The 27,679-nt window shown below is 37.1% G+C and overlaps 3 protein-coding genes across 13 annotated transcripts in view; all 3 read left to right on the forward strand.

The window, feature by feature from the left end:
• The window catches only part of ankib1a (ankyrin repeat and IBR domain containing 1a), a 55,345-nt gene extending 51,326 nt beyond the window's left edge, over positions 1–4,019 (forward strand). For 2 of the 4 annotated variants that reach the window (XM_005159781.6, XM_009294446.5), the window contains one exon: positions 2,668–4,019. In XM_005159781.6, the coding sequence (XP_005159838.1) occupies positions 2,668–3,309 (642 nt within the window). In that variant the 3' untranslated portion in view covers positions 3,310–4,019. Of the gene's footprint in view, positions 1–153 lie in introns of all 4 variants that reach the window. The other 2 variants (NM_001080992.2, XR_012394653.1) reach the window with 2 other exon arrangements.
• An 8,570-nt stretch (positions 4,020–12,589) lies between these two features.
• Positions 12,590–27,505, forward strand: gatad1 (GATA zinc finger domain containing 1). Of its 8 annotated transcripts, XM_073931111.1 has the most exons (9): positions 12,889–12,980; positions 14,285–14,407; positions 14,497–14,575; positions 14,654–14,765; positions 14,857–15,022; positions 15,229–15,506; positions 17,184–17,243; positions 17,323–17,506; positions 19,178–21,010. In XM_073931111.1, exons 7-9 carry the CDS (start codon positions 17,232–17,234, stop codon positions 19,357–19,359), a joined length of 378 nt encoding a protein of 125 aa, XP_073787212.1. In that variant the 5' UTR covers positions 12,889–12,980; positions 14,285–14,407; positions 14,497–14,575; positions 14,654–14,765; positions 14,857–15,022; positions 15,229–15,506; positions 17,184–17,231; the 3' UTR covers positions 19,360–21,010.
• Positions 19,876–24,130, forward strand: LOC100330546 (uncharacterized). The gene is made up of 2 exons (XM_002665591.8): positions 19,876–22,361; positions 22,951–24,130. Exons 1-2 carry the CDS (start codon positions 22,106–22,108, stop codon positions 24,042–24,044), a joined length of 1,350 nt encoding a protein of 449 aa, XP_002665637.1. The 5' UTR covers positions 19,876–22,105; the 3' UTR covers positions 24,045–24,130.
• Positions 27,506–27,679: the final 174 nt, after the last annotated feature.

Here is a 27,679-nt window from a genome sequence, read left to right on the forward strand (position 1 = left end):
CAGCGTTTCAGAATGAAAACGGCCTCTCCAGCGTTTTCGAAACGCTCCAATTTCGGCGCTCGAGAACTCCGGCGTAGTGTGGACGGTTGGCGTAACCGTAGCAAAACTTATGCGTTTTCAAACTAAAACGCATTAGTGTAAACGGGGCCTGAGGCACTGAATGCGCCGTGACACCAGACACTCTTAGTGGCAAAGCAGAAACATGAAGTGTCCCGAATCGTCGCGCCACGCAGCGCCATGTATTCCAGAACTCTAAACACAGGCCTCCACCAGGGCAAACACAACGGCGCCGCGGCTGCCTAGCCGCCGACCCGAAGCTCCACCGCGTGCACCCTGACAGAATACCACGCCCAGAACTAAGAAATGCACGACGCCACGCTGAGAGGCGCTTCTGGTGTGCTACCTGCAAGCAACTTTGTTATGACGCAACTCGCTTCTGCACCTAAGATCACAGGGAGCTTCTGTGTTTGCGAGAAATGAAAACGGCTGAAGTTTAAGGTAGACGCAGTGAAAAGTACACATGTTTGCAAACCCACAAAAAAGGTACAAGCAATAATTCCGATTAGAGCGATAATGTGGAGAAAATTGCGTTGAGTCCAATGAGCCTTACATCTAAAAATAGAGTGTGTTCCTTTAGTGATATCGCTTTGACACACACGCTGAAAATGGCAGACGTGAAACAACAAACTGAGGATATGATCGTGACGCGAGGCTGTCAATCAATATTGGTGGGCGGGGGGATCGCTCTCCTACGTCAAGTTGCGGTCGGTCTGAAAACCGCTCTAATTGGTCCACCGTTGTTATGTTGTAAAATGGAAAAATATAAGGACTGTGTGTGTTTATATCACCCCAATATGACGGTCTATACAGTACACTTACATACATGTCTGTCCAAACAGCTTGAAAAGTAGATTTTTCACCGTAGGTGCCCTTTAAAACGATAGGGGGTGGTCGAAAGAAACCAACTTTAAAATCAGACGGATAAACAGAGAAGTAGGAAGTTCCGGAACTACGTCATATCATTAATATCGTTCAATATTTTTAAACTAATTATTTTGATTGTATTTATACATTATTTTAATGATTATAAGCATTTTTTATTATTCATTTAAGATTTTTTTTTAAATCAAACTTTGACTTGCTTTTGTTCATATCTCGGACAGTTTTACCTATTAACTAGTTAAACTCTGCAGACCCGGTACCGGGTCCGTGTCGTCATCGATATTCTCTTTAAGATTTAAAAAGCTAGCATTGCACCAGACCCCCGTGGGTGGTTTCGTTTGAAAGTGTAGAATCTATATTTTATGTTCATATGCATCACTTTGGTTTTTATTCTACTGTACAAAAGTTATTTACACTTAAACACACAGTATCCTGGATACCCGAGCTGGGTATTAAACATTGGTTAATTTTCATATTTTTCATAAATGACACATGTACAAGTTATAGCTCAAATGAAAGCTCTTGCCGGTGCTCATATGGTTCTAGCATTCTTTTTACTGAATTATATTCACATATCAAACAGTTGCCGAATGAATCGCAGTGTTTCCATGGCGCAGAAGTGAAAACAATACATTTATGATCAATAAGCAGCCCCAGATAGCACAGACAGCTGTCATCTCTTACCTTATGCTGTGCGCTTCAGGGCCATTTCTCCTCTGTTTTTGAGGTGATGTGCATAAGTAATCCTTTTATATGTCTGATGTGGTCAAAACACAGTGAATTATGTTTGATCAAACAAAAGAATAGTGAAATATGTGAACAATGATAGGTCCCTGTGGCTTGTACAGCACCTCTCATCAGTTGGAATACAATAACTTTTGAATAGATTATAGTAGAGACCTTTTTATTTTTTCCTATGATTTCAGACATGTGCAGGAACCACCAAAATTAATTACAGCACAGTAGACCACACAGTGCCTTAAAGGTCCACTTTCAAATTTGAGTTTATAAAAAAAAATACAAAAAGCGCCTCTTTTTTTAGATGTTTATTATAACACAGACAACATATGCAGGTATTTTAAACACTTTTTATAGTGTTTTTGTAAAAATTCAAAGGGTTTTCTTTAAAATTATACCAAATTTTTGCATTTACACCTGTGCATGTGGATTTGGGAAGCTTTTAAATTTGGTTTGGCAAAATCCCAAAATAACAGCAGAGTTTAACGAGTTAAAGTTAAATATTAATGACAAGAGAACATGGAGCCAGGGTGGACATTTCAGCAAGACAATGATTCAAAATACCAAGCCAAGGAGACTCTTAAATGCTTTCAGAGAAAGAAAATCTAGCAGTAGAATGTCCCAGCCAATCCCCTGACTCCAATCCAATAGAAAAAACTAATGAAAGCTCACGAGACCCACAGAACCATCAAGATTTTTACACTGTCCATATGGAAGGTGTCTTTAAGCTGCAAAATCTAGTTCAATTCCATGTCAACAGCTCCTTTAGAAATACTATTTCCAGGAAAAAGCATGTTCAATACTTACTTTCCCCGCTGTAACACATACATAAATACAAAATTAATATTCATACATTTAAAAAAAATCAAAATATTGTAAACGTTAACGGATTTAAGATGCTGATGATTGTTAAATGCGTCATAACAGTCTTGTAAAAAGGGTCCATTGAGAATATTTGCATTCTTATCCCCCCCACCTCCTTCTCAGGCACTTGGATCTCTAGATGAGGATGACCCCAATATTTTACTGGCGATTCAGCTGTCCTTACAGGAGTCCGGGCTGGCCTTGGACCCCGAGCCTCAGGACAGCGACGCCTCTGTTGGTGCCAGCGGCTCCTCTCTGCCCTCCAGACTGGACAGTGTCCCACAGACCTCAGATCCGCCGCGGGCGTCAATGAGCAGCTCTGAGCTCCTGGAGCTGGGAGACAGCCTTATGAGACTAGGCGACATCAGCAGCCGCTATACACCCTTTAACATCAACTCCTACCCCGATGCCTTGGGCACCGCCTTCAGCCCTAGTGACCCGGACTGTCTGGATCCCTCCACCAATGCCAACCTGCTGGGCAACATCATGGCCTGGTTCCACGATATGAATCCGCAGAGCATTGCACTGATTCCCTCATCCGCTTCTGATGCAGGCAATGAAACGCACGCTTTAGGAGAGCCTGCAAAAGCCGAGCAGACTGAAGCGGAGAGTGCTGAGATGGAGAGTAAAGAGGGGGAGGTTTCGGAGTGTGTTGAAGATGCTAAAACGGAGGCTTCAGATCTCACTGTTTGTCCTGAAAGCAGCGCCGATCCGCAGGTAAACAGTCTATCTTTGGAGTGGGAGGAGGAAGTGCATCTAGTTTGAGGAGCGAGTGTCATTACGTTTACCAACTGAGTGCTCTTATTGTGCCAAAACACTACACGATGGAAGCGGAAGTGCTCGTGCTGTGATCTGAGACAGGCGTTGATTGTGTTGCACAGCGCTTTGGAAGAAAAGCGATCAGGTTTGTGCTCGTGGAAGTTCATGATTGGATCATTCACTAATCATATTTGTGTGTTTGTTTTTGCACATTCATCTGTAAGTTTGGTTCTTCTCTGCATTTAGCATCAAATTGTGGAAAAACTAACGTTGCGCGGACATAAAATCAGTTCTGGTGGCCTTAGACGAAATGTGTTTTCTTTGGGTCGAAGATGGAAGGGGTTTTCATGCATTACAAAATAAGGGCGTAATACAGCTTTACCTTCTCTGAGCAAAAAAAAAGAAAAAGAAAGACGACTACCCATGCATTACCACCATCATCTACAGAAGACGTTTAATAGTGTGATCATCGTTTATATACTGAGCTATTTTAAAGAACAGGTATCATTTGACGACATGTATTAAAGACTTTTATTTTCATTATAATACTCAACACAGTACTCATAAATGCTCCTTCAGGTTTAGCCAATGTCTGGTTTTGAGTTTTTAATTATTCAAAATATAATATTTAGGTGACATGGTGGTTCAGTGGTTAGCACTATCGCCTTACAGCAAAAAGGTCGCTGGTTCAAGTCTCAGCTGGGTCAGTTGGCATTTCTGTGTGGAGTTTGCATGCTCTCTCTGTATTGGTGTGGGTTTCCTTCAGGTGCTCCGGTTTCCCCCACAGTCCAAACACATGCTTTGTAAGTGAATTGAATACACTAAATTGGCCATGAGTGTGCGTGTGTGAATAAGCGTGCATGGGTGTTTTCCAATACTGGGTTGCAGCTGGAAGGGCATCCGCTGTGTAAAACATATCCTGGATAAGTTGCCGGTTCATTCCGCTGTGGCGCCTCCTGATAAATAAAGGGTCTAAGCTGAAGGAAAATGAATGAATGAATAATTTATAGATGCAGTGAGATTTGCTTCGTTGCTTTAAATAAAAGTAAGATCTAGAGAAACATTTTACCTCACACACTTTTTGATGATCATTTTTGGGCTCTTTTGGTTTCACGAATTCATTGTGGTGCCTGAAAAGTGAAGCCAAAACATTTTGCGTGCCCCCTGGTGGCTGGCTACAGTAAAGCTTTTCAATCCTGACTTCTTCATGTAAACCAGGGGTCACCAAACTTGTTCCTGGAGGGCCGGTGTCCTGCAGATTTTTGCTCCAACCTTAATCAAACACACCTGAACAAGCTAATCAAGGTATTATTAGGTGTACTTTAAACATGCAGGCAGGTGTGATGAGGCAAGATGGAGCTAAACCCTGCAGGGACACCGGCCCTCCAGGACCAGGATTGGTGACCCCTGATGTAAACGAAAGGGTTTTGAGTAACAATGAATATATAATTAAAAGCCTACTTATTATTCTTAGTTATATCTAAATATAGGGCCAATGTTCTTGCTCAGTGGTTAGCACTGTCTCCTCATCGCGAGAAGGTCGCTGGTTCAAGTCTTGGCTGGGTCAGTTGGCATTTTTGTGTGGAGTTTGCATGTTCTCTCCGTATTGGCGTGGGTTTCCTCCAGGTGCTCAGGTTTCCCCCACAGTCCAAACACATGCGCTATAGGGGAATTGAAAACACTAAATTGGCCAACGTGTATGAGTGTGCGTGTGTGAATAAGTGTGCATGGGTGGTTCCCAGTACTCGGTTGCAGCTGGAAGGGCATCTGCTGTGTAAAACATATGCCGGATAAATTGACGATTCATTCCGCTGTGGCTCCCCCTGATGAATAAAGGGTCTAAGCTGAAGGAAAATGAATGAATGAATAATTTAGAGATGCAGTGAGATTTGCTTCATTGCTTTAAATAAAAGATCAAGAGAAACATTTTACCTCACACACTTTTTGATGATCTTTTTTGGTCTCTTTAAGTCGCTTTTGGTCTCACAAATTCATTGTGGTGCCTGAAAAGGGAAGCCAAAACATTTTGAGTGCCCCCTGGTGGCTGAAAAGCTTTTCAATCCTGCCTTCTTCATGTAAACGAAAGGAATTTAAGCAACACAAAATTTTTTTTATAATAAATAATATATATATATATCTTTTTCCTGATTATGGTTTGCAATCATTATTCAGGTGTTTTAATTATATATGCAATGATACGAAAATAGGGGCGACGTGGTTAGCACTGTCGCCTCACAGCAAAGAAGTTTGCGGATTCCGGTCCCGGCAGGGTCTGTTGGCTTTTTTGTGTGGAGTTTGTATGTTCTCCCTGTGTTGGCAAAGGTTTCCTCCTAGGTGGTCCTAAAGGTCTTCATTAATTTCCGAATAAAGCTTGGGAGCGGTCGGTAACTAGTTTAATTTGCTGCATTTAGCTTGTTTGTTGCTGTGTGTTTGTGTGTTTGTGTGTTTGTGTGTTTGTGTGTGTGTGTGTGTGTGTGTGTGTGTGTGTGTGTGTGTGTGTGTGTGTGTGTGTGTGTGTGTGTGTGTGTGTGTGTGTTGCTTGGTGAACGTGTGTGTGTGTGTGTTTATACAGACAGCTTGTTATAGGCTGTCTGGACTCTGTATAGCTGGGCGGTTTTCGGTTATGTTCTCCCTCCCGCTCGTTAGCGAGAACGGTTTGGGCTAAAACCAGGCGGGAGCGGGATTCAAAATTTAGTCCTGGGCAGATCTCTACTACTGTGTCTCCCACAGTCCAAACACATGCACTATAGGTGAATTGAATAAACTAAATTGGCCAAAGTGTGTGTGTGTGTGTGTGTGTGTGTGTGTGTGTGTGTGTGTGTGTGTGTGTGTGTGTGTGTGTGTGTGTGTGTGTGTGTGTGTGAATGAGTGTGCATGGGTGTTTCCCAGTACTGGGTTGCAGCAGTTATTATTGAAATGATCATTCCGGCTATAACTGAAATGTTTTGGCTTCACTTTCTTACTGTGAAATCCAAAAGCAAGCTGCCTGCTTTGAAAGTGACTTATTGTTCGAGTTGTTCTTTATCTCAGTGCTATTGAGCTGGACAAATGGGGCTTTTCTCCACCAAAATGTCACTGAAATTTCAAGTGAGGCCACTCTGTCATTCTCTGGAAATGATGCTGTGTGTGCGCCATGAGAGAAAGCATCATTTGTGTTACATTGGAAACTCATTCGTCAAATTCAACTGATTGAATGCATTATAATTGATTTTTGTGTCTTTCTCAGAAGAAAAAGGAATGTTTACATGCAGAAAACAACATGTATGTGTGAATGCATCAATTACTGTGAAGCCATCAAGACCTGAATTTTTATTTTCTATATTATTTGCCCATTTTCTTTTATTTTATCAATAGTTTTTTTTTGTATTTATTTAGAAATGCTTATTTGTTGCACGAACAAAAAAAGAAAAGTCACCATTTACCCACAATCAAGTGATTTTTAAACATTTATTTACTTCTTTCTTCTGTTGAACACAAAATACTTTTTTAAGCTTATTTTTATTAGAAAATACAACATTGCATGGAGTACAGTACAGTGTAACAGTTTTTTTTTTTTTTTTTTTGCATGTTAGACCATCAATTTCTAGCTACCAAAATAGTTGTTAATTCATGAACAGAACAAAAAACATCAACTGTAGCAGAGCAACTGTGGGATCTTCAGAAAATTCATAATGGAAGATTTCCTTTAGGGCATTCAATACTTCTACCCAATAGTTACTTAATTTAGGACACGACCACAGAATGTGAGTGTGGTTACCAATATTCTGTCCACAATTTCTCCAGCACTTGTTAGAGCAGGAAGGGTTCCATTTTGAAATTATTTGTGGAGTTCTGAAACATCCAGTAATAATCTTCCATCTGAATTCCCTCCAGATATTAGAATAGGTCACAAAATGTACTTCACTGCAAACTTCCTCCCAAGTTTCCAGAGAAATTGTTCTATTCATTTCAGTCCCCCATTTCTCCTTTATCTGTAATGTGCTATTTGTATTCTTAGATAAGTATATTGAGTATAGGCATGGGTATAAGATTCTGATGGTATAATAACTTTTTATAATAATAATAAGACTTTTTTTTCTCCTTTTTAACTCAATATATTTTATTTTGGGAAACATTTAAAATATTTTGGAGCAGTGAATGTGTCAGACTGAATAATTTAAATGAATCATTGACTTCTGCAGTCTTCATTTATTTCAAAAACAGATTTATTTTACAAATTTAAAAAGGCATATTTGGATAGCTTTTCTGCTGGAGATACTGCTGACCTAAAAAAAACTACAAAAAAGTCATTAAAAATCTTACACATACCCTAGGAAAGGAATAGCAGAAAATGTCGACGGTTTTAAAACCTTGACTTTTCCAAACTGTGGTATACCTTGAAAATGGTTATCGTCCCATGCCTAACTGAGTAACATTTAGAAATTATTTTATTGGTCTCCAGTTAGTATATCTTTTAGAAACTCTTCCATCGTAGAAGGGTTTTTAATTCGTTCTAAATCATTACGTGTGTGAGGAAATGAGTTGTAAGTGTCTGAAAAATTCATATTTTGGGAGTGAAAACTCAATTCTTAATTGTTCAAGTGAATCAAGGGCATCCTTATGGAACATTTGAGTCCATATTGAGACCATTTTTTTTAACCCAATATCAGTATGAAATCCTTAAGGTGTCCGATACTGGCTGAGGACGAAATATTCTTTGACATGCCAAATGATGTTTGTATGGTTCTCCATTAGGCATGGGCCGGTATAGGATTCTGATGGTAACCTTGGATAAAAATATGACAGTATCATGGTGTTGTGATTACTATATGTTCCTTTTAAATGTCTGGCTAAAAAAACTAAAACTTTTTTCCCATTTCAACACAATAGATTTTATTTTGGAGCAGTAAAGATGTTAGACTAAATAGTTAAAACAAATCATTGACTTTGGCTGTCTTCATTAGTTTCAAAAACACAGATTTATTTATGATTTAAAACGGCATCTTTGGAGATCTTTTCTGATGCAGATACTGTTGTCCTAAACAAAATGTAAATAAAAAATCTTACACCTATCTTAGGAACGGTGTTACAGAAAATTGTGGTGGTTTTAAAACCTTGACTTTTTCCCCAACCGCGGTATACCTTAAAAACAGTTATCGTCCCTTGCCTATTCTCCATATTTTTAAAGTTATTTTCGTCTATTCTTTAAAGAAGATACTTTGAAGAATGTTGGAAAAAATCGCCAAAAATTCTATGGACGTTAATGGCTGTTTTTCCAACATTCTTCAGAATAATTTTTTTGGTGTTCAACAGAAGAAAGAGTTTTTGAGTGAACTACCTTTTTTTGAAAACGCAGAGACTGTATTCTTTTCATCCATCATTTAACATGCATTGATTGGTGTCGATTGCACATTTCACATAGGGATAGGGTTTTAAAATGTTGTTCAACATATTGTATGGCAGAAGAAATATTGTCCCTCACTCAAGAAATACATGTCACATGTAAATTTACTAAATGTAAATTTACACTCCTGAAAATGTGATCTCCTTTATTAACTTAACTATTGTGAGTACTACACACAATACCTCTAACATTCTGTGTTGTGTACTGTATATCACTGAGCTCATGAAAAAAAAATATACACAGTTAAAGTCAAAATTATTTACCTTCTGTGAATTTTTGTCCCCCAAATATTTCTTAAAAGATGTTTAACAGATTCAGGAATTTTTCACAGTATTTCCTATAATATTTTTTTCTTCAGGAGAAAGTCTTATTTGTTTTATTTGAGCTATAATAAAAGCAGTTTTTAATTTTTTAAAGACAATTTTAAGGTCAACATTATTAGCCTCCCTAAGCAATATTGTTTTTCAATTGTCTACAGAACAAACCATCATTATATATTGACTAATTACCCTAATTAACCTAGTTAAGCCTTTAAATGTCACTTTAAGCTGTATAGAAGTGTCTTGAAAAATATTCAGTCAAATATTATTTACTGTCATCATGACAAAGATAAAATAAATCAGTTATAAGAAATGAGTTATTAAAACTATCATGTTTAGAAATGTCTTAATTAAAATCTTTAGTTAAACAGAAATAGAGGAGAAAAACAGGGGGCTAATAATCCTGACTTCAACTGTATATATGGATTTGTTTCTTCTTGAAGCAGTTCAGTGATAACAACAGAGGTTTTCCTGTTTTGTTTGTGTGCCGCCGAGACATAGCAAGTCATTATCTTCAGTAACACTGGCGTTATATTATATGGTTCGCTGTGTTGTGTTCTGCATTTGTGGCCAAACTGATAAATCTGTTAAGCAACTATCAAAGCGTCTTTGCTGAGGGCTGATCACATCAGTTATATATGCGTTGCCTATTTTGTTTAATATTTAGTTTTTAATTATTTTTTTTTATTTAGATACAGTATGCGTTTTTGTTGCATTATTAAAGGGACAGTGCACCAAAAAAAAGACAAGTCACCATTTTAAGTTGCTTTTAAACATTTATGTGCTTCTTCTGTTGAACACAAAGGAAGATATTTTGAAGAATGTTGGAGAAAATTGACATCCATGATAAAAACAAAAACTACTATTGAAGCCAATTGCAACTTTTAGGATACCTTTGTGTGCAACAGAAGCTTTCTGGGTGAACTGCCCCTTTAAAAACACTAATATTGTTTTCATGCCACATTTAAATGAGTTTATTCAAGGAGTATTTCTATTTGAGCGCAGTTTGAGTTTTATAGGCATCAAATGTGCTATGATTTCATAAAAAGCAATTCATTTAAAATGAAACTCTGATGCCGATGATAAATCTTACAGTCTTTTAACCTGATTGTTAACCCTTTATAGAGAGCTCATTGATATGAGGTTTGTATATCAACTAATTTCGAGAAGATCACATGCTCATGATTGACCACAGCTGGTCCCGCATTAGCTATCTTATGATTTACCAGTCAGATGAATCCAAACGCACATAAATAACCAGATTTTATTACCTTAGTCATCTTCGCCTCGAAGAATCCCCCCCCATCCACTCCGGCTCCTCCATTTCCTAGATTAATCCAGGGTAGGCTGCCACGGCGATTTCAATAAACCAAATTGGCACAGTATGTAATGCCCCATTCACATGGGCCGTCAGTGTCAACGCTTCCCATTCACTTTGGGAAATTTTTGCCAAACTGCATTGCCGAAGTTGGGAAATTTTCAAGCGCCAACGGAAGCGTTAGCCAATCAGATCACTTTATGCAAATACCTCAGCACAGTAGCCGATTGCGGACTAATTTTATTGGCTGACGCTGCTATGACGATCGTGTCAGCCCCATCTTCAGACACACCCTCGGTCAAGCGCTGACGCTGAAACCCCGTGTGAATGCACGGTAAGTGTTTTAGCATTCACCGCATAGCCATATGCTGGTATAGTTGGCGGTTCATTCCACCATGGCAACCCCTAGTAATCAAGGAATATTCTGAGCAAACAAATTCAGGGGAGTTCTTAACACCTACCTGAGCTAAAACTCCTCTCTCGCCCTGGAAACGGGAGGGAGCCCCGGGCTCGAGGATCTTCCAAGCTCAGGGCTCTCTCTCGAGATAGCATACCATGCTTTATAATCAATCAGCTAAGTGTAAACTCTTGAAATACTCACCCTGGAGTGTTACTGGTGGTTATTTACATACTTTCATCATTGAAAAAAAAAATGTAATCAACGTCAGTGAAGTTAACACATGGTTTTCCACCCATTAAAGGGTTAATCTAACTGTCACAAATACTGTAATTGAATTTTTATTACTGATAAGTAATTGTTGGAAGGTATTACATGATGTGAGAGAGAGATTTTTTTTTATCCTTTTTATTATTATTATTATTTTTATTATTATATTCTACTGTGCTCATCAGTGTGCCTTTTTGTACCTTTAATTATTTATGTACATTAATTATGCCTAATTAATTTGTTGTTTGCTGTGTCAATCAAGTACAATCAACTTTCCCCTCAAATCAAATCGAGAGTGTTTGGTTCATTTTGACAAGAGACTTTTGTTTTGTATTACACTGAACAGGTCGCCATGTTTTGGTTTATGATTTACTCTGTGAAGACATTAATATAAGTATAATGAAAGGTGAAAACGAATAGTTGGTGCATTTACTTAGTTTTTTTTTTTATTATAGATATAAGACTTTTACATTTAATTTTTACTCTTTTGACTTTAGATGATTCACCTTTCTTTATAAGTGATGACTAGTTTTTACATCTAAACCTGAACGTTTTGTGTAGAAATGGATGGATTTTGCTTTATGTTTTTGTTTATTTTACTGAAGTGTTTTTGGTGGTGGTATTTTATATAAGTTAATTCAATTCTTTTGTTATTTTAAATGTGACCCTTTTCCTTGAATTGTCATTTGCACATTCATAGACTATACTTGATACATTCCCAGTTTGTATGATGTGTAGCCAGTAAACAGAAAGTATTGGAAAAGGTTTGCTCGGATTAAAAGGTTTTAAACTCAATCTTATTTGTTGTGGTTCATGGTAAAACTAACGCAACAGTGTACATGCTTTCCTAAAATTTCACGACAGTGAACGGCGCCCTCTAGAAGTTTAAGGGTCATTCTATCAGAAACATCAGAATCTATATAGAATAGATTTTCACTTATAAATAAATGTGACAGGACCTGTCTTAAGCTTGTCATCCTCAAAAAATCTTACAATTCAATGATAAAGTGCATCCTTGAACACCGTCAGCTTTTTCTCTGTCAAATGATGTCACTTTCGAGTCATAGCCTTAAACGTGTTTGCACACATTGTATGTTAAATTTAATGTAAATGTGACAGGACTGACAGAAACATGGGGACAATTGTAAATGTATTTGTATTATATATTTGTAGGTTTTTTTTTATAATTTAATGTTTTTTTAATCAATTGATGTGGATTATAAAAACTTAAACTTCCTATTTCTAAATGTTTTTCTTCTAAATTACAGTTTTTAGTATTAGAAAACTATTAAAGCTGTAGGTTCAGTTGGGCTGAGAACAATGACAGAGTTTGTACAGTGTAAAGTGTTTTTAATAAAAAACACTTTACAGACATATTCCTCTACAGAACAACTCACAGATATCAAACATCAGAACATTTTAGATTTTTTTTTGGGATGAAATACTTTTTATTCACTGTATCTGTTTTATTTCAGGGAAATAATGTATTTTAAATTATATTTTATTAGACACTAACGCAGACTTTTACTTTGAAAAAATACGAACTCTTCCTAAGCAAGACTTTTATTTTGAAGTTCGCACTTTCGTCCACCGGAAGTTTTTTTTATTTTTTTATCATGGTAAAACATACGGGACCTATCATTCATTGTTTTAATAATGAAGGATCTCTATTTAAGGTTAAAGTAAGGGTCATATTGTTTCAAAATCGCATTTGTTGATACATGTAGACTGTATTCGCTTTTTCAACTGAAAAAATCCAACGGTTTACTTCAGAGATAGCTGCAGGAGCGTTGACTGGTGTTAGCAAACATGCCTCTTGGTTTAAAACCATGCTGTGCTGTGTGCAAAACACAAAGTTCTTCCATGTGGAAAAAGGGAAACCAGGGGGAAATTCTGTGTAATGGCTGCACGGGTAAAGCTGTAAGCAGCGGCGGCTCCGGAGCTTCTGCTTCTTCCACCATCCAGCAGAATAATGGCGGAGGGAAACAGGTACGAAAGCTGTTTTAATTAATAACATTTCTTTAACTGCTAACGTACATTTTAATCAACAGTGTGGCTGGCTGGTTATACATTGTTATGGTGTTTGTACTTAGATTTTAAATCGGTGTGTTCATGTATGTTTTTTTTCCATTGGGGTAAGGTTTTATTTTCACTTGAACGTTAACTTACCTCAATGTTTTAATACACTGCAAAAATGCGTTTCTTACTGTCTTGTTTCTGACTTAAAGTTTGTCGAAATATCTAAAAATTGTTAAATCCAGAAGCGTTTTCCTGAAACAAAAACAAAATATGTCGTGTTTTCAGAAATAATTAGTAAAAACTAAGTGTATTTTACATTAAAACAAGCAAAGCAGTCGTTGGTAAGCAAAATAATGTTGATTTTTGCTGTTTTTTAGGGAAAACTCACTTAATTTAGAATAATTATTTCTGAAAACAAGACAATTTTTTATTGTTTTAGATATTTTTGTCTAAAAATAAGACTAAAATAAATCTAACGTAAATAAGAGAGTAATTTATTTTGCTGTGTTGCACTGTGACTGTGAAAGGCGCTATAAATACATTTTACTGATATTTTCCAAGATTTATTTTAATCATATAGGCATATACAATAATTTAAATGTATGTACTTTTGGATAAGACTTTATTTTACAAGCATTATTTATTCCAATATGTTTTTATTTTTTAATTATATACACAGTTGAAGTCAGAATTATTCGCCCCCTGTATATTTTCCCCCCATTTTCTGTTTAACAGAGAGCAGATATTTTTCAGCACATTTCTAAAAATACTAGTTTTAATAGCTTATTTCTAATAACTGATTTATTTTATCTTTGTCATGATGACAGTAAATAATATTTGACTAGATATTTTAAGACACTTCTATACAGCTTATAGTGACATTTAAAGGCTTAACTAGGTTAATTAGGTTATCTAGGCAGGTTAGGGGAATTAGGCAGGTTATTGTATAATGATGGTTTGTTCTGTAGACTATCAAAAAACAATATATATATAAAGGCTAATAATTTTGACCTTAAAATGGTGTTTAAAAAATTAAAAACTGTTTTTATTCTAGCTGAAATAAAACAAGACCTTCTCCAGGAGAAAAAATATTATCAGACATACTGTGAAAATGTCCTTGCTCTGTAAAAATATTTAAAAAAGAAAAGAATTATTCCAATTATTGAATTTTTTGACTTAAACTGTATGTATTTTATACATATTTTTATGGTAAGTTTAATATATGGACAGTATTTCTAAATGAAACCACTTGTGTTTTCTCTTTTTCTTTGCAGTCCAAACAGGAAATACACAGACGCTCTGCTAGGTTAAGAAGCACTAAGTATAAAGCACCGGCATCTGAAAAAAAAGTCTCCACCAAAGGAAAAGGAAGACGACATATATTCAAACTGAAAAATGTGAGTTTTAATCAGGTTTGTTTTTCCTTGGTGGTGTCCTGTGTCCTTTTCTTACACATGAAATGTACACTCTCTGGCCACTTAATTAGGTACACCTTACTAGTACCTGGTTGGACCCTCTTTTGCCTTCAGAACTGCCTTAATCCTTCATGACATAGATTCAACAAGGTACTGGAAATATTCCTCAGAGATTTTGCTCCATATTGACATGATAGCATCACATGCTAAAGATGCTCTATTGCACAGGTGTCAAACTCAGTTCCAAAAGGGCCGCAGCTCTGCACAGTTTAGTTCCAACCCTAATTAAACACACCTGATCAAACTAATTGAGTCCTTCAGGCTTGTTTGAAACCTACAGGTAAGTGTGTTGGAGCAGGGTTGGAACTAAACTGTGCCGGGCTTCGGCCCTCCAGGAATTGAGTTTGACACCCCTGTTCTATTGGATTAAGATCTGGTGATTGAGGAGGTCGTTTGAGTACAGTGAACTCATTGCCATGTTCAAGAAACCAGTTTGAGATATTTCACGCTTTGTGCGTTATCCTGCTGGAAGTAGCCATCAGAAGATGTGTACACTGTGGTTATAAAGGGATGGACATGGTCAGCAACAATACTCAGGTAGGCTGTGGTGTTGACACGATACTCAATTGGTACTAATGGGCTCAAAGGGTGCCAAGAGAATATCCCCCACACCATTACACCACCAGCCTGATCCGTTCATACAAGGCAAGATGGGTCCATGCTTTCACGTTGTTGATGCCAAATTCTGACCCTTTTTTTGCACCCACAGAACTGCCGCTTACTGGATATTTTCTCTTTTTCAGACCATTCTCTGCAAACCCTAGAGATGGTTGTGCGTGAAAATCCCAGTAGATCAGCAGTTTCTGAAATACTCAGACCAGCCCGTCTGGCACCAACAACCATGCCACGGTCACAGTCACTTAGATCACCTTTCTTCCCCATTCTGATGCTCTGTTTGACCTGCAGCAGATCGTCTTGACCATGTCTACATGCCTAAGTGCATTGAGTTGCTGCCATGTGATAGGCTGATTAAAATGTGTGTTAACGAGCAGTTGGACAGGTGTACCTAATAAAGTGGCCGGTGCGTGTACCATATTTTAGTTTGATGTAATGTAATTATTTAATATTTTGTAGATTATTTATATTATATTATAGATGACATTAGTTTATTTATGAAGCACATTTTTGGGAACAATAGGTTTTCACCGAATGCTGTACAGCTATGAATGCAATAAAATCAAATTAATTGTAATAAAAAAATTATAAAATTAAATATGATGGTATAAAAAAGATGAATGAAATAGGATAAAACAACAGCTCTCACACAGACTAAGACTTGAAAGCAGAAAGTCTTTGGGTCTTTCTAACATGCATAGGCAGACTATTCCAATGTCCCGCTACTGCAAATTCATGTTTTGCATTATTGTATAATATAAAATAATTTTATACTATATAATCCATTTACTACCTGTTTAGAATTTAAGCATTTACCTGATAATTTAATTTCCAGCTTCAAATGTTAAATGCTGCCTGAAATTTTTATCCGGCTCCTATATGTAGGTTCTGTAATTCCACTATTATTCATTTTCATTGCTTTTAGAGTGAATTAAAGGAACGTAAACAAAGGAGGCCGAGAAAGATGCTTGTTTTAGAAAAAAAAAATTCAGACGGGCTTTTGCATCTGAACTCTTCATATAGAATTTTTTCTGCACAACTACGTTTTATTTTAAAAGCCTTGAACCTATATAAATTATATTCTAAATATAAGGATGATATCTAAAAAGATCACTAAAATTTAGTTTGAAACCAAGTATTTCTGCTGGACGAAATTAATTTATTATTAAGTTTCAGTTTTTCTGGATTATTTAATCTTTTCTGAGCTTTTTTGTGGTTATTTTTGTGTTAACATAAGTTACTAAATAAAAAAGAAAGTTTGATACTGAATTTAAAAAGAAAATCAAAATTTAAAACATGACAAAAAGGCATGACTGGCATTTATGCAGTAAAATCCAAAAGGTATACAGCTGTTTTCACATTATTCTATCATTTTCTATTTGGCTTAGTCCCTTTATTAATCAGGGATTGCCACAGCGGAATGAACCGCCAACTTATCCAGCACATTTTTTACGCAGCGGATACCCTTCCAGCTGCAACCCGTCTCTGGGAAAAATCCCCACACACTCATTCAAACTCCGGACAATTTAACCTACCCAATTCACCTGTACTGCATGTCTTTGGACTGTGGGACAAACCGGAGCACCCGGAGGAAACCCACGCAAACGCAGGGAGAACATGCAAACTCCACACACAAACACCAATTGACCCAGCTGAGGCTCGAACCAGCAACCTTTTTATTGCTTTGAGGCGACAGCCGCTGTGCCACTGTGTCGCCCTGTTTTCACATTAGTATAGCATGATTTTTGTGACACTGTTAAAGCAATTATTAATATTTTTATTACTGTGAGGGTTAGGTTTAGGGTTAGGATATGAGTAGATGTTAATAAAATATATTTTAATGTGTAATTTAATAAATAATTTGAATAATACTCTGTATGATTACTGTTTTTATACTGCTTTTAGGGTTGGGATATGAGTACATGTTAATAAAATACAATTGAATGTGTAATTTAATAAAAAAAAAGAATAATACTCTGTATATTTACAGTTTTATATTACTGTGAGGGTTGGGGTTAGGGTTGGGCTTGGGTAGGATGTTAATAAAACCCATTTATTCTTCTTTCCTCTTTACAAATAATAGCCTATAAAAGCACCAGAGTCTGTTTCAACGATCATCACATCAGAGTCCATGTTTTACAAGGTAACAGTTTTAAATGAATATTCACAGTGTTTTTCTGTCTGCCACTTTCTCTCCAGTAACACACACTTGTTGTTTTCAGGGCATCTATTATCAAATAGGAGATGTCATCAAAGTGATAGACGAGGATGATGGTAAACCGTATTACGCACAGATTCGGGGATTCGTCCAGGATCAGTACTGTGAGAAAAGCGCTGCGTTAACTTGGCTGATCCCAACACAGGCCAGTCCTCGAGATCGATTTGATCCAAGCACATACATTGTTGGTAAGCAAATACACAAATATGTATGAAATTATATTGTTTTGTTTCCTGCTGGCAAACGTAATGTTCTCAAAAGTGTCATTTAATTATGTTTATCTCATTTATTTATTTTCTTTCATTTGTTTTCTTTTTGGCTTAGTGCCTTCATTAATCTTGTGTCGCCACAGCGGAATGAACCGCCAACTTATCCAGAATATGTTTTATGCAGCGAATGCCCTTCCAGCTGCAACCTATCAATGGGAAACACCCATACATTCTCATTCACACACATACACTACAGACAATTTGGCTTATCCAATTCTCCTATAGCGCATGTTTTGGATTGTGGGGAAAACCGGAGCACCTGTAGGAAACCCACCACGTCGCCATACAGATAAAAAAATTTAAAAAATCAATTCTGTATTTAATGGGCAACCAGTGAAGAGCATAAAAAATAGGAGGTGTTGATACTTGCAGGTGGCAGAAAGTAGTCTAGCAGCTGAATTTAGTACCAGCTGCAGATGAGAGAGAGAGAGAGAAGACTGAGAAATACTATAATAGAGAGAGTTACAGTAATAAAGATGAGCTGAATGAATGTTTAAGGATCACAGTGCAGCTCCAAAAGTTTCATTAATTGTCATTTTTAATATTTATAGTTATCTAGAACTAGTTTATATGTTATACTTTACCATTTATACACAAATAAATAGTTTCTAAACATCTGTCAGTTAAATGCATTTAACTATTTAAAATAAAACTGAATATAATAATAATTTTTATATATATATATATATATATATATATATATATATATATATATATATATATATATATATATATATATATATATATATATTAATAAGTGCAAGTCAGAATAAGTGTATCAACAATGATGTTTGTCTAGGGCAAATAGAATTTTAAGGGATCCAACATTGGATCCAACCCACCCTGGCTATAGTCTGCTCATGCCATCAGGCAGGCGCTACCAAAGCCTGAGGGGCAAATCAGTGCGGCTTCGTGTTTATGAATGACAAAAATAAAGGAAACTGAAACTGAAGTGTTTTATTTTAGCACTGATTGATGACCAAACATTTCATTTAAGATGTTATTTAAAACATTCCATTAGAAATTATGCTTTATATGTACAGTAAAGTCAAAATGATTAGCTCTCCTGTGAATTTTAGTTATTTTTTCTTAACTATTTCTCAAACTATGTTTAACAGAGCAAGGGATTTTTCACAGTATTTTCAATAATATTTTTCTCCTGGAGAAAGTCTTAATTTGTTTTATTTTGCCTAGAAATAAAGCAGTTATACATTTTTAAAAATCATTTTAAGGTCAAAATTATCAGCCCCTTTAAGCTATATTTATTTTTTGATTGTCTACAGAACAAACCATCGGTATACAATGACTTGCTTAATTACCACAACTCCCCTAATTAACCTAATTAAGCCTTTTAATGTCAGTTTAAGCTGAATACTAGTGTCTTAAAAAATATCTAGTGAAATATTATGTACTGTCATCATGACAAAGATAAAATAAATCAGTTATTAGAAATGAGTTATTAAAACTATCTAACTTCTAACTAACTCCTTTCCATTAAAGAGAAATTGGGGAAAAATAAACAAGGAGGGCTCATAATTCTTCAACAGTATATAAATAGTCTTTCACAAACACTTTTTTTTTTGTGTTTAGGCCCTGAAGAGGACTTGCCGAGAAAAATGGAGTACCTGGAGTTCGTCTGTCACGCCCCGTCAGAATACTTTAAATCAAGAAGCTGCCCGTTCCCCACATTACCAGTTCGCCCAGAGAAAGGCTACGTCTGGACTCATATAGGACCAACTCCTGCTGTGGCCATCAAAGAGACTGTAGGGTGACGTTAATCATAAAACACTCCACCTTCAGACTGAACTCAACCTTTTATATTCACCACTCTTTCACAAACACTGCTTTCATGCTCTGATTATGATATTGGCCTTTAAGTATTTTGGGAAATTGAAATGTACTGAATATTTGAGCCTCAGAAATCCTGATTTATCATCGAAAACAGAAGCCACTATATATAGGTCAACCAATGGAAACTAGAAACGACAAATACAAAGTTCATTTGTAGCCCATTCTGAGAGTTAGTAATATTGTAATATTATTATCATGCATAAAGTCATTCAACACGTTTTGTAGTCCTACATGTCTCCTCTGAGCTTCCAGAAAGATTTGCCTGAAAGCAGATTCCAGCATTTGATTTAATTTGATCTGAAAGAGGAAAATATTTTTGCATCAGTCTTATTGAGTGAAACATTATTGTGTTCGGTTTTAAGATTGTTTTAGGAACTGTAAAGATCATTCTTAAACTTGGGACATTATCCCAGTGTCTGTAGTATTTTCATTTCAACATGGATCAGATGTTCCTCCTTGAGTATGGCATTACTCATGTTTTAGCCTGATCAACAGAGACTAGAGTTGGAGGAATGGTTCTATATTTGCAGAGACCTGTCTATTACAATAAACACATGAATTGGTGCTGTAATAATGTAATGATAATTCTGTCTGTCCAAAAGTATTAAATATAGATTATTTCAAAGACATAAGGAAGATGATCGTGCAGCTCTGCTTGTCATTGAGAGCCACAGACAAAACTGCTGTAGATTTAATAGGAAAACCACCCAGCAAACAATTTAGTGTTCAAAAGACATCTAATAGACATTTAAACGTAGACAGCTTGGCTAAAACAAGGCTGTCAGTAAAAATCTAATAGACATCTAAAAATAGCCCAAAACTAGACTAGTGTTCAATTAGACAGATTAGACAGACTTTATATGTGTGGTCATTCATGTCTGTTTATTTGATGACTGGTCTAGTTTTGGCTTATTCTCTGACATCTAATAGACAGCCCAAATTTAGCCTTGTTTTAACTATGCTCAAAACCTCTATTAGACATCTATTTGACACATAAATGTTTGCTAGGCAATAATTAATTCTACATCTTATTAAAAAAGTGACTCAATGGAGGAATTGGTGTACAACCTGAAAGTAAAATGAGAAGTCTCTTCTCATCGAGAATTCATTTATTTAATTAAATATACAATAAAACGTAATATTAAATATGATAGAAATGTATATCAGTCATTCATAGCTGGTATTGTTAACATATGAACTGATTCTAGGAACTCTCTGAGGTTAAATGGCTAAATTACATTTTAGGGGACTTGAATCATCAAAATTGCCTTTAAAAAATAATAACTTGAAATAAAAATCTTGAAGTGAAGCTTGGGGAACTTGAATTGAGGGAATTCAGCACTTCTTTAGTGTGATTATAGCAGCTTTTCCTGCTGGAACTGCTTATATCTGCATTTTTCCACTCATGACTACAGTTTTTGCAAATTATGGGCTGCATTTCCAGCTTATGGAAGTTCTTTTTAGAAAAACTGAAACAAATCATTTCAGATAACCATGTTTCATATGTGTCACTTTTTCATCATGAATATAATGCTGTGCTTGTAATTAGTACATTAAATAATATCACAGTCATATCTGGCTTATCTGTGTGTTGTTCATCCAGATCATTTTTCTTTTTATTCCCCACGATTCAGTAATGTCAGTAATATTGCTGCAGGAAGACTTGAGTCTTGTCTTGATTTTTAGGATAATTTGTCTGCTTAAAATAACACCCAGTGTTGCCAGATTGGGCGGTTTCCCGGATGCTCGCCCCCACTCCAATATGTTCTTGAGACGTCACAATTATTACACCTTGTACCCAGTTTATACAGTGTGTATATATTTATATATATATATGTGTGTGTGTGTGTGTGTGTACAGTTGAAGTCAGAATTATTAGCCCCCCTTTGATTTTTATTTTTTTTTTATTTCCCTAATGATGTTTAACAGAGCAAGAAAATATTCATAATATGTCTGATAATATTTTTTCTTCTGGAAAAAGTCTTGCGTGTTTTATTTCCGCTAGAATAAAAGCAGTTTTAGATTTTTTAAACACCATTTTAAGGTCAAAATAATTAGCTATATTTTATTTCAATTGTTTACAGAACAAGAGATCATTATACAATAACTTGCCTAATTCCCCTAACCTGCCTAGTTAATCTAATTAACCTAGTTAAGCCTTTAAATGTCACTTTAAGCTGTATAGAAGTGTCTTTAAAATATCTAGTCAAATAATATTTACTGTCATCATGACAGATAAAATGAATCAGTTATTAGAGATGAGTTATTAAAACTATTATGATTAGAAATGTGTTGAAAAAAATATTCTCTCCATTAAACAGAGGTTGGGGAAAAAAATAAACAGGGGGATAATAATTCTGACTTCAACTGTATATATGTATGTATAATCTCAAAGTTTAACAGATGTTATACATCCACCATTATTACATGAGTTCTGGATGTACGAATTACATTAAAATGTTTCCACTGAAACTGTTTTCATTCAAAATGGCCTCTCAGCTGAGCTCTCCTCCATGACATCATGATTAGAACTCTGCACTGCTGTTCTAAACTGATGTTCTGACTCTCGAGCGCTGTTGGTGTGTTTAGGAGTGAACTGATCGACAGCTACTTTCGTGTCTTTCAGTGTTTTTTGACGACTTTTGAATTGAGCATTGACTGTTCATAATGTCACTGTTTACCAGTGTATTTCGGCAGCTGTCTGCATGTTTTACACCTTCATGGGGCAGAAGGCTGAGCCCTCAGATCGCTGATATAGGTGCAGAGGCAGGAGAAAGCAAGGCCATGTCCACACAGAAACACCGCAAGGTGAAGTCCCATCATGGACACAGACCGGGCAAAGAGGGAGAGGGTCTGAAAGACCAGGCTGAAGAGGAAAAACAAGCTCTCAGTGCTGAAAACATACAGAGCACCGAGAGAGAAGGTGAGTACCCGTCTGCCAAGATAAGAGAGTTGTTTTGTTGTAGTTGTGTTTACATTGCAGCCTCTAGGGTTTGTACACGAGATTAACGACAGAGCAATAGCGTCAGTTGCAGCAGATTGATTTTACGGCACTAGCTAAACTTTCTGACACCTTTACAGCACTCATGTACATTTCAAATCAATACAGGCCACGACTGAACATGGAGGATGATCTGTAAGTGGCAGTCTCCAAAATTAAACCAAGAAAAGACTTAAATATTGCGCCCAGCAGTCTCATTAGGTGAGGTTAATATGAAATAATAATCAAAATAAATCAATGATATGGTTGTTAGACTGCTGCTCTTTTTGTGTTGTCAATATGCTTGTGTTTATATAGACCGATTGGTTTATAAGAGTGTTGTGTGCAACGTTTGTATGATTATAACCACTTCTGAAAATAGTGGGGGTCACGAGTCATTGGCGCTGTTATTTTGGGGGTCCCGGGCTGAAAAGTTGAAGAACCCCTGCCTTAAATGACCAATACTAATAACTGTTTGATGAAAATAAAAAGAGACAAAAATAATAAACAATATTTTCCTTTATTCCAACAGGAGGAAACGGAGAACCTGGAGGAAAGAAAAGAAAGAGGAGAAAGCTGAAAAACAAAAAGACTCTTCCTCTTCCTGTAGAGGTCAAACCTCTGCCAGCTCCAGCCTGTTTCTCCTCCTCCTCCCCTCCAGTTGGAGATCAACCTGAACATCCAGATGTCCTCGCTCTCCCAGCTGCTGGCCTCAAACCTCTGCTGAAAGACAAAGAGTCTCTTCCTCGTCTTGTTGAGGTCAAACCTCTGCCAGCTTCAGCCTGTTTCTCCTCCTTAACACCAGTTGGAGATCAACCTGAACATCCAGAGGTTCTCGTTCTCCCAGCCTCTCACCTCAAAGCCTTGTCACCTCTCTCAAACCCAGCATCCCGTCCTCAATCGCCTGTTGAGGAAACTGATGAGGTGCTGCCAAGCTCAGTGATCCAAGTGGCTCCATGTGTCTCTCCAGAACCAGTCCTCCTTCCCCTCCAGAGCTCTTCTGAGGTGGCTTCTCTGTGCTCGATTCCTTCATTCAGTGAGCCGTCTCTCCTCCAGAGTCCTCCTGAAACGCTGCCGATTCCTCCAATCTTTGCGTTTGACAAGGTGGTGTCTCTTGTAAAGCCTCAAGCATCTGAGTGTTCTCCCTCTTCAGGCCTCATGCTCTTTGACTTTGAGGATGAGGAGCTTGAATTCATGGAGTACACGGAGGAAGACATAGAAGCTTTCTATGAGTCTGAAATGAAGCCGAGGCGGATGGCGGCTTGGCTGGAGCAGGAGGAAGTGACGGAGGTCCAGATAGATGGAGGAAAGGGAGCCTCGCAGGTCATACAAAACCCGCTGAATGAGGTGTCTCGTGATGAGGCGTTTGAGGAGCTCCTGATTCAGGCGTTCTGCACCGGGCCTCCTGTGTACACCGAAATCAAGAGCAGGAAGAAGCCAAAGAGGAACGGCCCGCTGGTTCTGTTCAGCTTGATGGAGGAGAAGGTGAAGAAAAAGCAGGAAAAGAAACTGCGTAAGGAGGAGGAGAGAAATGAGAGAAATCTCCTGCGGGAACGCTACAGAAATGATCCCAAACTCAAACACTTGTGCATCAATAAGCACAATCCCAACTTCTGCTGGTCCTGAAGCGGATCACCGTCCCTCCCTGACACCTCCTCACACCTTTACCCTACTGCACATTCCTGCCTGTAAATAAAAGTGTGCATAGCAAAGCTGAATGTTTCATGACTCTTTCTTATCACTGCACGTTTTATTTCTAATGCACTGGAAGAAATATATCTCAGCATATATGACTAATAATTCAATTCAGATTTTCTATGGGATGCTTTACAGTATTATATTGTGCATACACATTAGATTATCTAGTCTGGAGCTAATCTAACCAAATAACTTGAAATAAGAGTCCAGAAGTGTGTCCAAATTTATATGTTGGCGAAAAATATGAAATAAAAATGAGCAAAAATCAAGAGAAACAAAAAATATTTACTATTTTGTTGAAATTATGTAGTTTGCAGTATTTTGCATGAATTTAAATGTGTTATTTTTCTATTTCTAAAGATATTCAGTAATTAAAATATTATTTTAATAAATATACCTGTTTAATAAATCTGTTTTGTTCAAATGCACAAAAATGGATTACCTACACTTGCCGGCCACTTTATTAGGTACACCTTACTAGCTCTGGGTTGGACTCCTTATGCCTTCAGAACTGCCTTAATCCTGCTGCAGTTCAAACCAACCATCAGAATGAGGAAGAAAGGGGATTTAAATGACTTGAACAAGGCATGGTTGTTGGTGCCAGTATTTCAGAAACTGCTGATCTACTGGGATTTTCACGCACAGCAATCTCTAGGGTTTACAGAGAATGGTCTAAACAAGAGAAAATATCCAGTGAACAGCATTTCTGTGGGCGCAAATGTCTTGTTGATGTTGTTGTGCAAAATATTTTCTAAGTCAAAGTTTAAAAAAAAAATAAAGTTTGAGAAGTTTGAGAAGTCTTTAGGCAAAGCAGTTTATTGTTACAGCATCAGTAACAACAGAGACGGGTCGATCGAGTGTGTGATGAGTATAGGCTAGCACACAGTTTAATTACACTTCTTTGTCTAAACACTCCACCCAGATTTACACATTAGCACACCTCCATTAGCTTCTCCACTAATAGGATCTCAGCTCTCCCAGATGCTCCCTACCCATGGCTAGTTGAGTAATGTCTTTACCCCCAGTAGAATCACAGGTTTTCACAGGGATCCTACCCATGACCACTAAGGTCTTACCTTCCTACTTCAAATGTGGCAATTCAGCAAAATCAGTGCTCAACAATATATCTTGTTCACTGTACAGTGTGCTGTCAACTGTAAGTTCAGCTGAAGTTCACGGGCAGTTTTAGGGTCATCATATTTTGGAAGTCGTTGCAGCTGAGCATGGGTGCATGTCTGAGTGTGCAGGTGTGCATGATCATGAGTCACACATGAAACAGAACGCCCTTATGACCTTACTTCCATCATTCTGTTCCCATTATGTTACTTACACATCCTGCTCTTTTAATTCTTTTCCTGTTTCCGGCTGTGTTTGCAGACTTTGCATTTCTCATCACACTACAGTCTGCTTGAACATGGCTTCATCATAAAAGTAAAAAGCTCAAACATACAAAGCATCATAATAATAATGCAACAGAAAGTAATGTGATCATCAGCAATTCATCAATACATCAATAAGTTTCTCAATAATGTCAGAGGAGAATGGCCAGACTGGTTCCAGCTGATAGAAAGGCAACAGTAACTCAAATAACATCTTGTGTGTGGTGTGCTGTCTGGTGCAATATGGCTGCCACCATGCCATCCAGGTGGATGCTACACACTGGTGGTGGATGAGGAGATTCCCCCTATTGTGTAAAACACTGAGTGTCCAGAAAAGTGCTACATGAATGTAAGTTATTATTATTATTATTATTTCTATTATTATTATTATGACTAATAACCATTTGTTACAACCGAGCTCTGGAGAAGAGCATCTCTGAACACACAGCACGTCCAACCTTGAGGCAGATGGGCTACAGCAGCAGAAGAACACCCAGGTGACACTCTTGTCAGCTAAGAACTGGAAACTGAGGCGACAATTCACACAGGCTCACCAAAACTGCACAATAGAAGATTGGAGAAACGTCGGCTGGTCTGATGAGTCTCGATTTCTGCTGCTACATTCGGATAGTAAGGTCAGTTTCCATATACGTATATATATTACATGATCAGAAATTGATTGAGGTCATGTCCATGTGTTTTGTGATTAATTGATGAATTGATTATTGGGACTAGCCAAGGGCTGATATAAGATTGTAATTGTAATTTTATAAGCAACTCCTGATAACTTCCAGCCATGGCTGTATCCCTTCTTACAGCAACCCTTATTCTCCTGTCTTGTTTACATACACTGGCCTATAAAAGCACCAGAGTCTGTTTCAACGATCATCACATCAGAGTCCATGTTTTACAAGGTAACAGTTTTAAATGAATATTCACAGTGTTTTTCTGTCTGCCACTTTCTCTCCAGTAACACACACTTGTTGTTATCAGGGCATCTATTATCAAATAGGAGATGTCATTAAAGTGATAGACGAGGATGATGGTAAACCGTATTACGCACAGATTCGGGGATTCGTCCAGGATCAGTACTGTGAGAAAAGTGCTGCGTTAACTTGGCTGATCCCAACACAGGCCAGTCCTCGAGATCGATTTGATCCAAGCACATACATTGTTGGTAAGCAATTACACAAATATGTATGAAATTATATTGTTTTGTTTCCTGCTGGCAAACTTAATGCTCATAAAAAGTGTCATTTAATTATGTTTATCTCATTTATTTATTTTCATTCATTCATTTTCTTTTTGGCTTAGTGCCTTCATTAATCTTGTGTCGCCACAGCGGAATGAACCGCCAACTTTATTTGCATTGTTTGTTTGTTTGCTTTATTTATAGAGCACATTTAAAAACAAGAGATGTTGACCAAAGTGCTTTACAAAATGACCAGCATACAAAATCTATACCTATATATAAAAATTAAGCAAAATTATATACAACAGATTAAAATTAATTAATTACAATCAAAGGCAAGAGACAGAAGGTGATTTTTTTAGATGAGACTTAAAAGCACCAAGTGAAGAACATGACTGGATCTGTAAAGGCAGACCATTCCACAGTCGGGGGGCTGCAGCAGAAAAAGCCCTGTCACCTCTTGATTTCAACCGTGTTTTGGGGACAACTAGCTGAAACTTGTTTTTCTGACCTGATTGGCCTCAATGAAGTGTGCCAGTGAAGAAGCTCAGAGATGTAAATCGGTGCCAGACCATGCAAACTTTTAAAAACAACTAGCAATAACTTATATTGAATTCTAAATTGGACTGGGAGCCAGTGAAGAGATGATAAAACTGGTGAGATACTAGAATTTCTTTTGTCCCAGTTAAAAGCCTAGCAGCTGCATTTTGAACCTGCTGCAGTCGTGCTATTAATGCCTGTGAAACTCCTGAATACAAAGAGTTACAGTAGTCCAGTCTGGACATAATAAAAACATTAATGACAGTTTCCAGCTCTATAAAAGAAAGAAAAGGCTTCAATTTAGCAATGTTCCAGCTGCAACCTTGGCAAACTTCCAGCTGCAACCCATCAATGGGAAACACCCATACATTCTCATTCACACACATACACCGTAGACAATTTGGCTTCCCCAATTCTCCTATAGTGCATGTGTTTGGATTGTGGGGGAATCC

This window comes from Danio rerio, chromosome 19 (assembly GCF_049306965.1).
Source record: "Danio rerio strain Tuebingen ecotype United States chromosome 19, GRCz12tu, whole genome shotgun sequence".
Classification (NCBI taxonomy): Eukaryota; Metazoa; Chordata; class Actinopteri; order Cypriniformes; family Danionidae; genus Danio; species Danio rerio.

Coding starts and splice junctions, on each gene's coding strand:
- gatad1 (XM_073931107.1), top strand. CDS start 12,801: ATGCCTCTTGGTTTAAAACCATGCTGTGCTGTGTGCAAAACACAAAGT. Junction 14,408..17,183: donor ATATATTCAAACTGAAAAAT/GTGAGTTTTAAT, acceptor TACAAATAATAG/CCTATAAAAGCACCAGAGTC. Junction 17,507..19,177: donor TCCAAGCACATACATTGTTG/GTAAGCAAATAC, acceptor TTTTGTGTTTAG/GCCCTGAAGAGGACTTGCCG.
- LOC100330546 (XM_002665591.8), top strand. CDS start 22,106: ATGTCACTGTTTACCAGTGTATTTCGGCAGCTGTCTGCATGTTTTACA. Junction 22,362..22,950: donor ACAGAGCACCGAGAGAGAAG/GTGAGTACCCGT, acceptor TTATTCCAACAG/GAGGAAACGGAGAACCTGGA.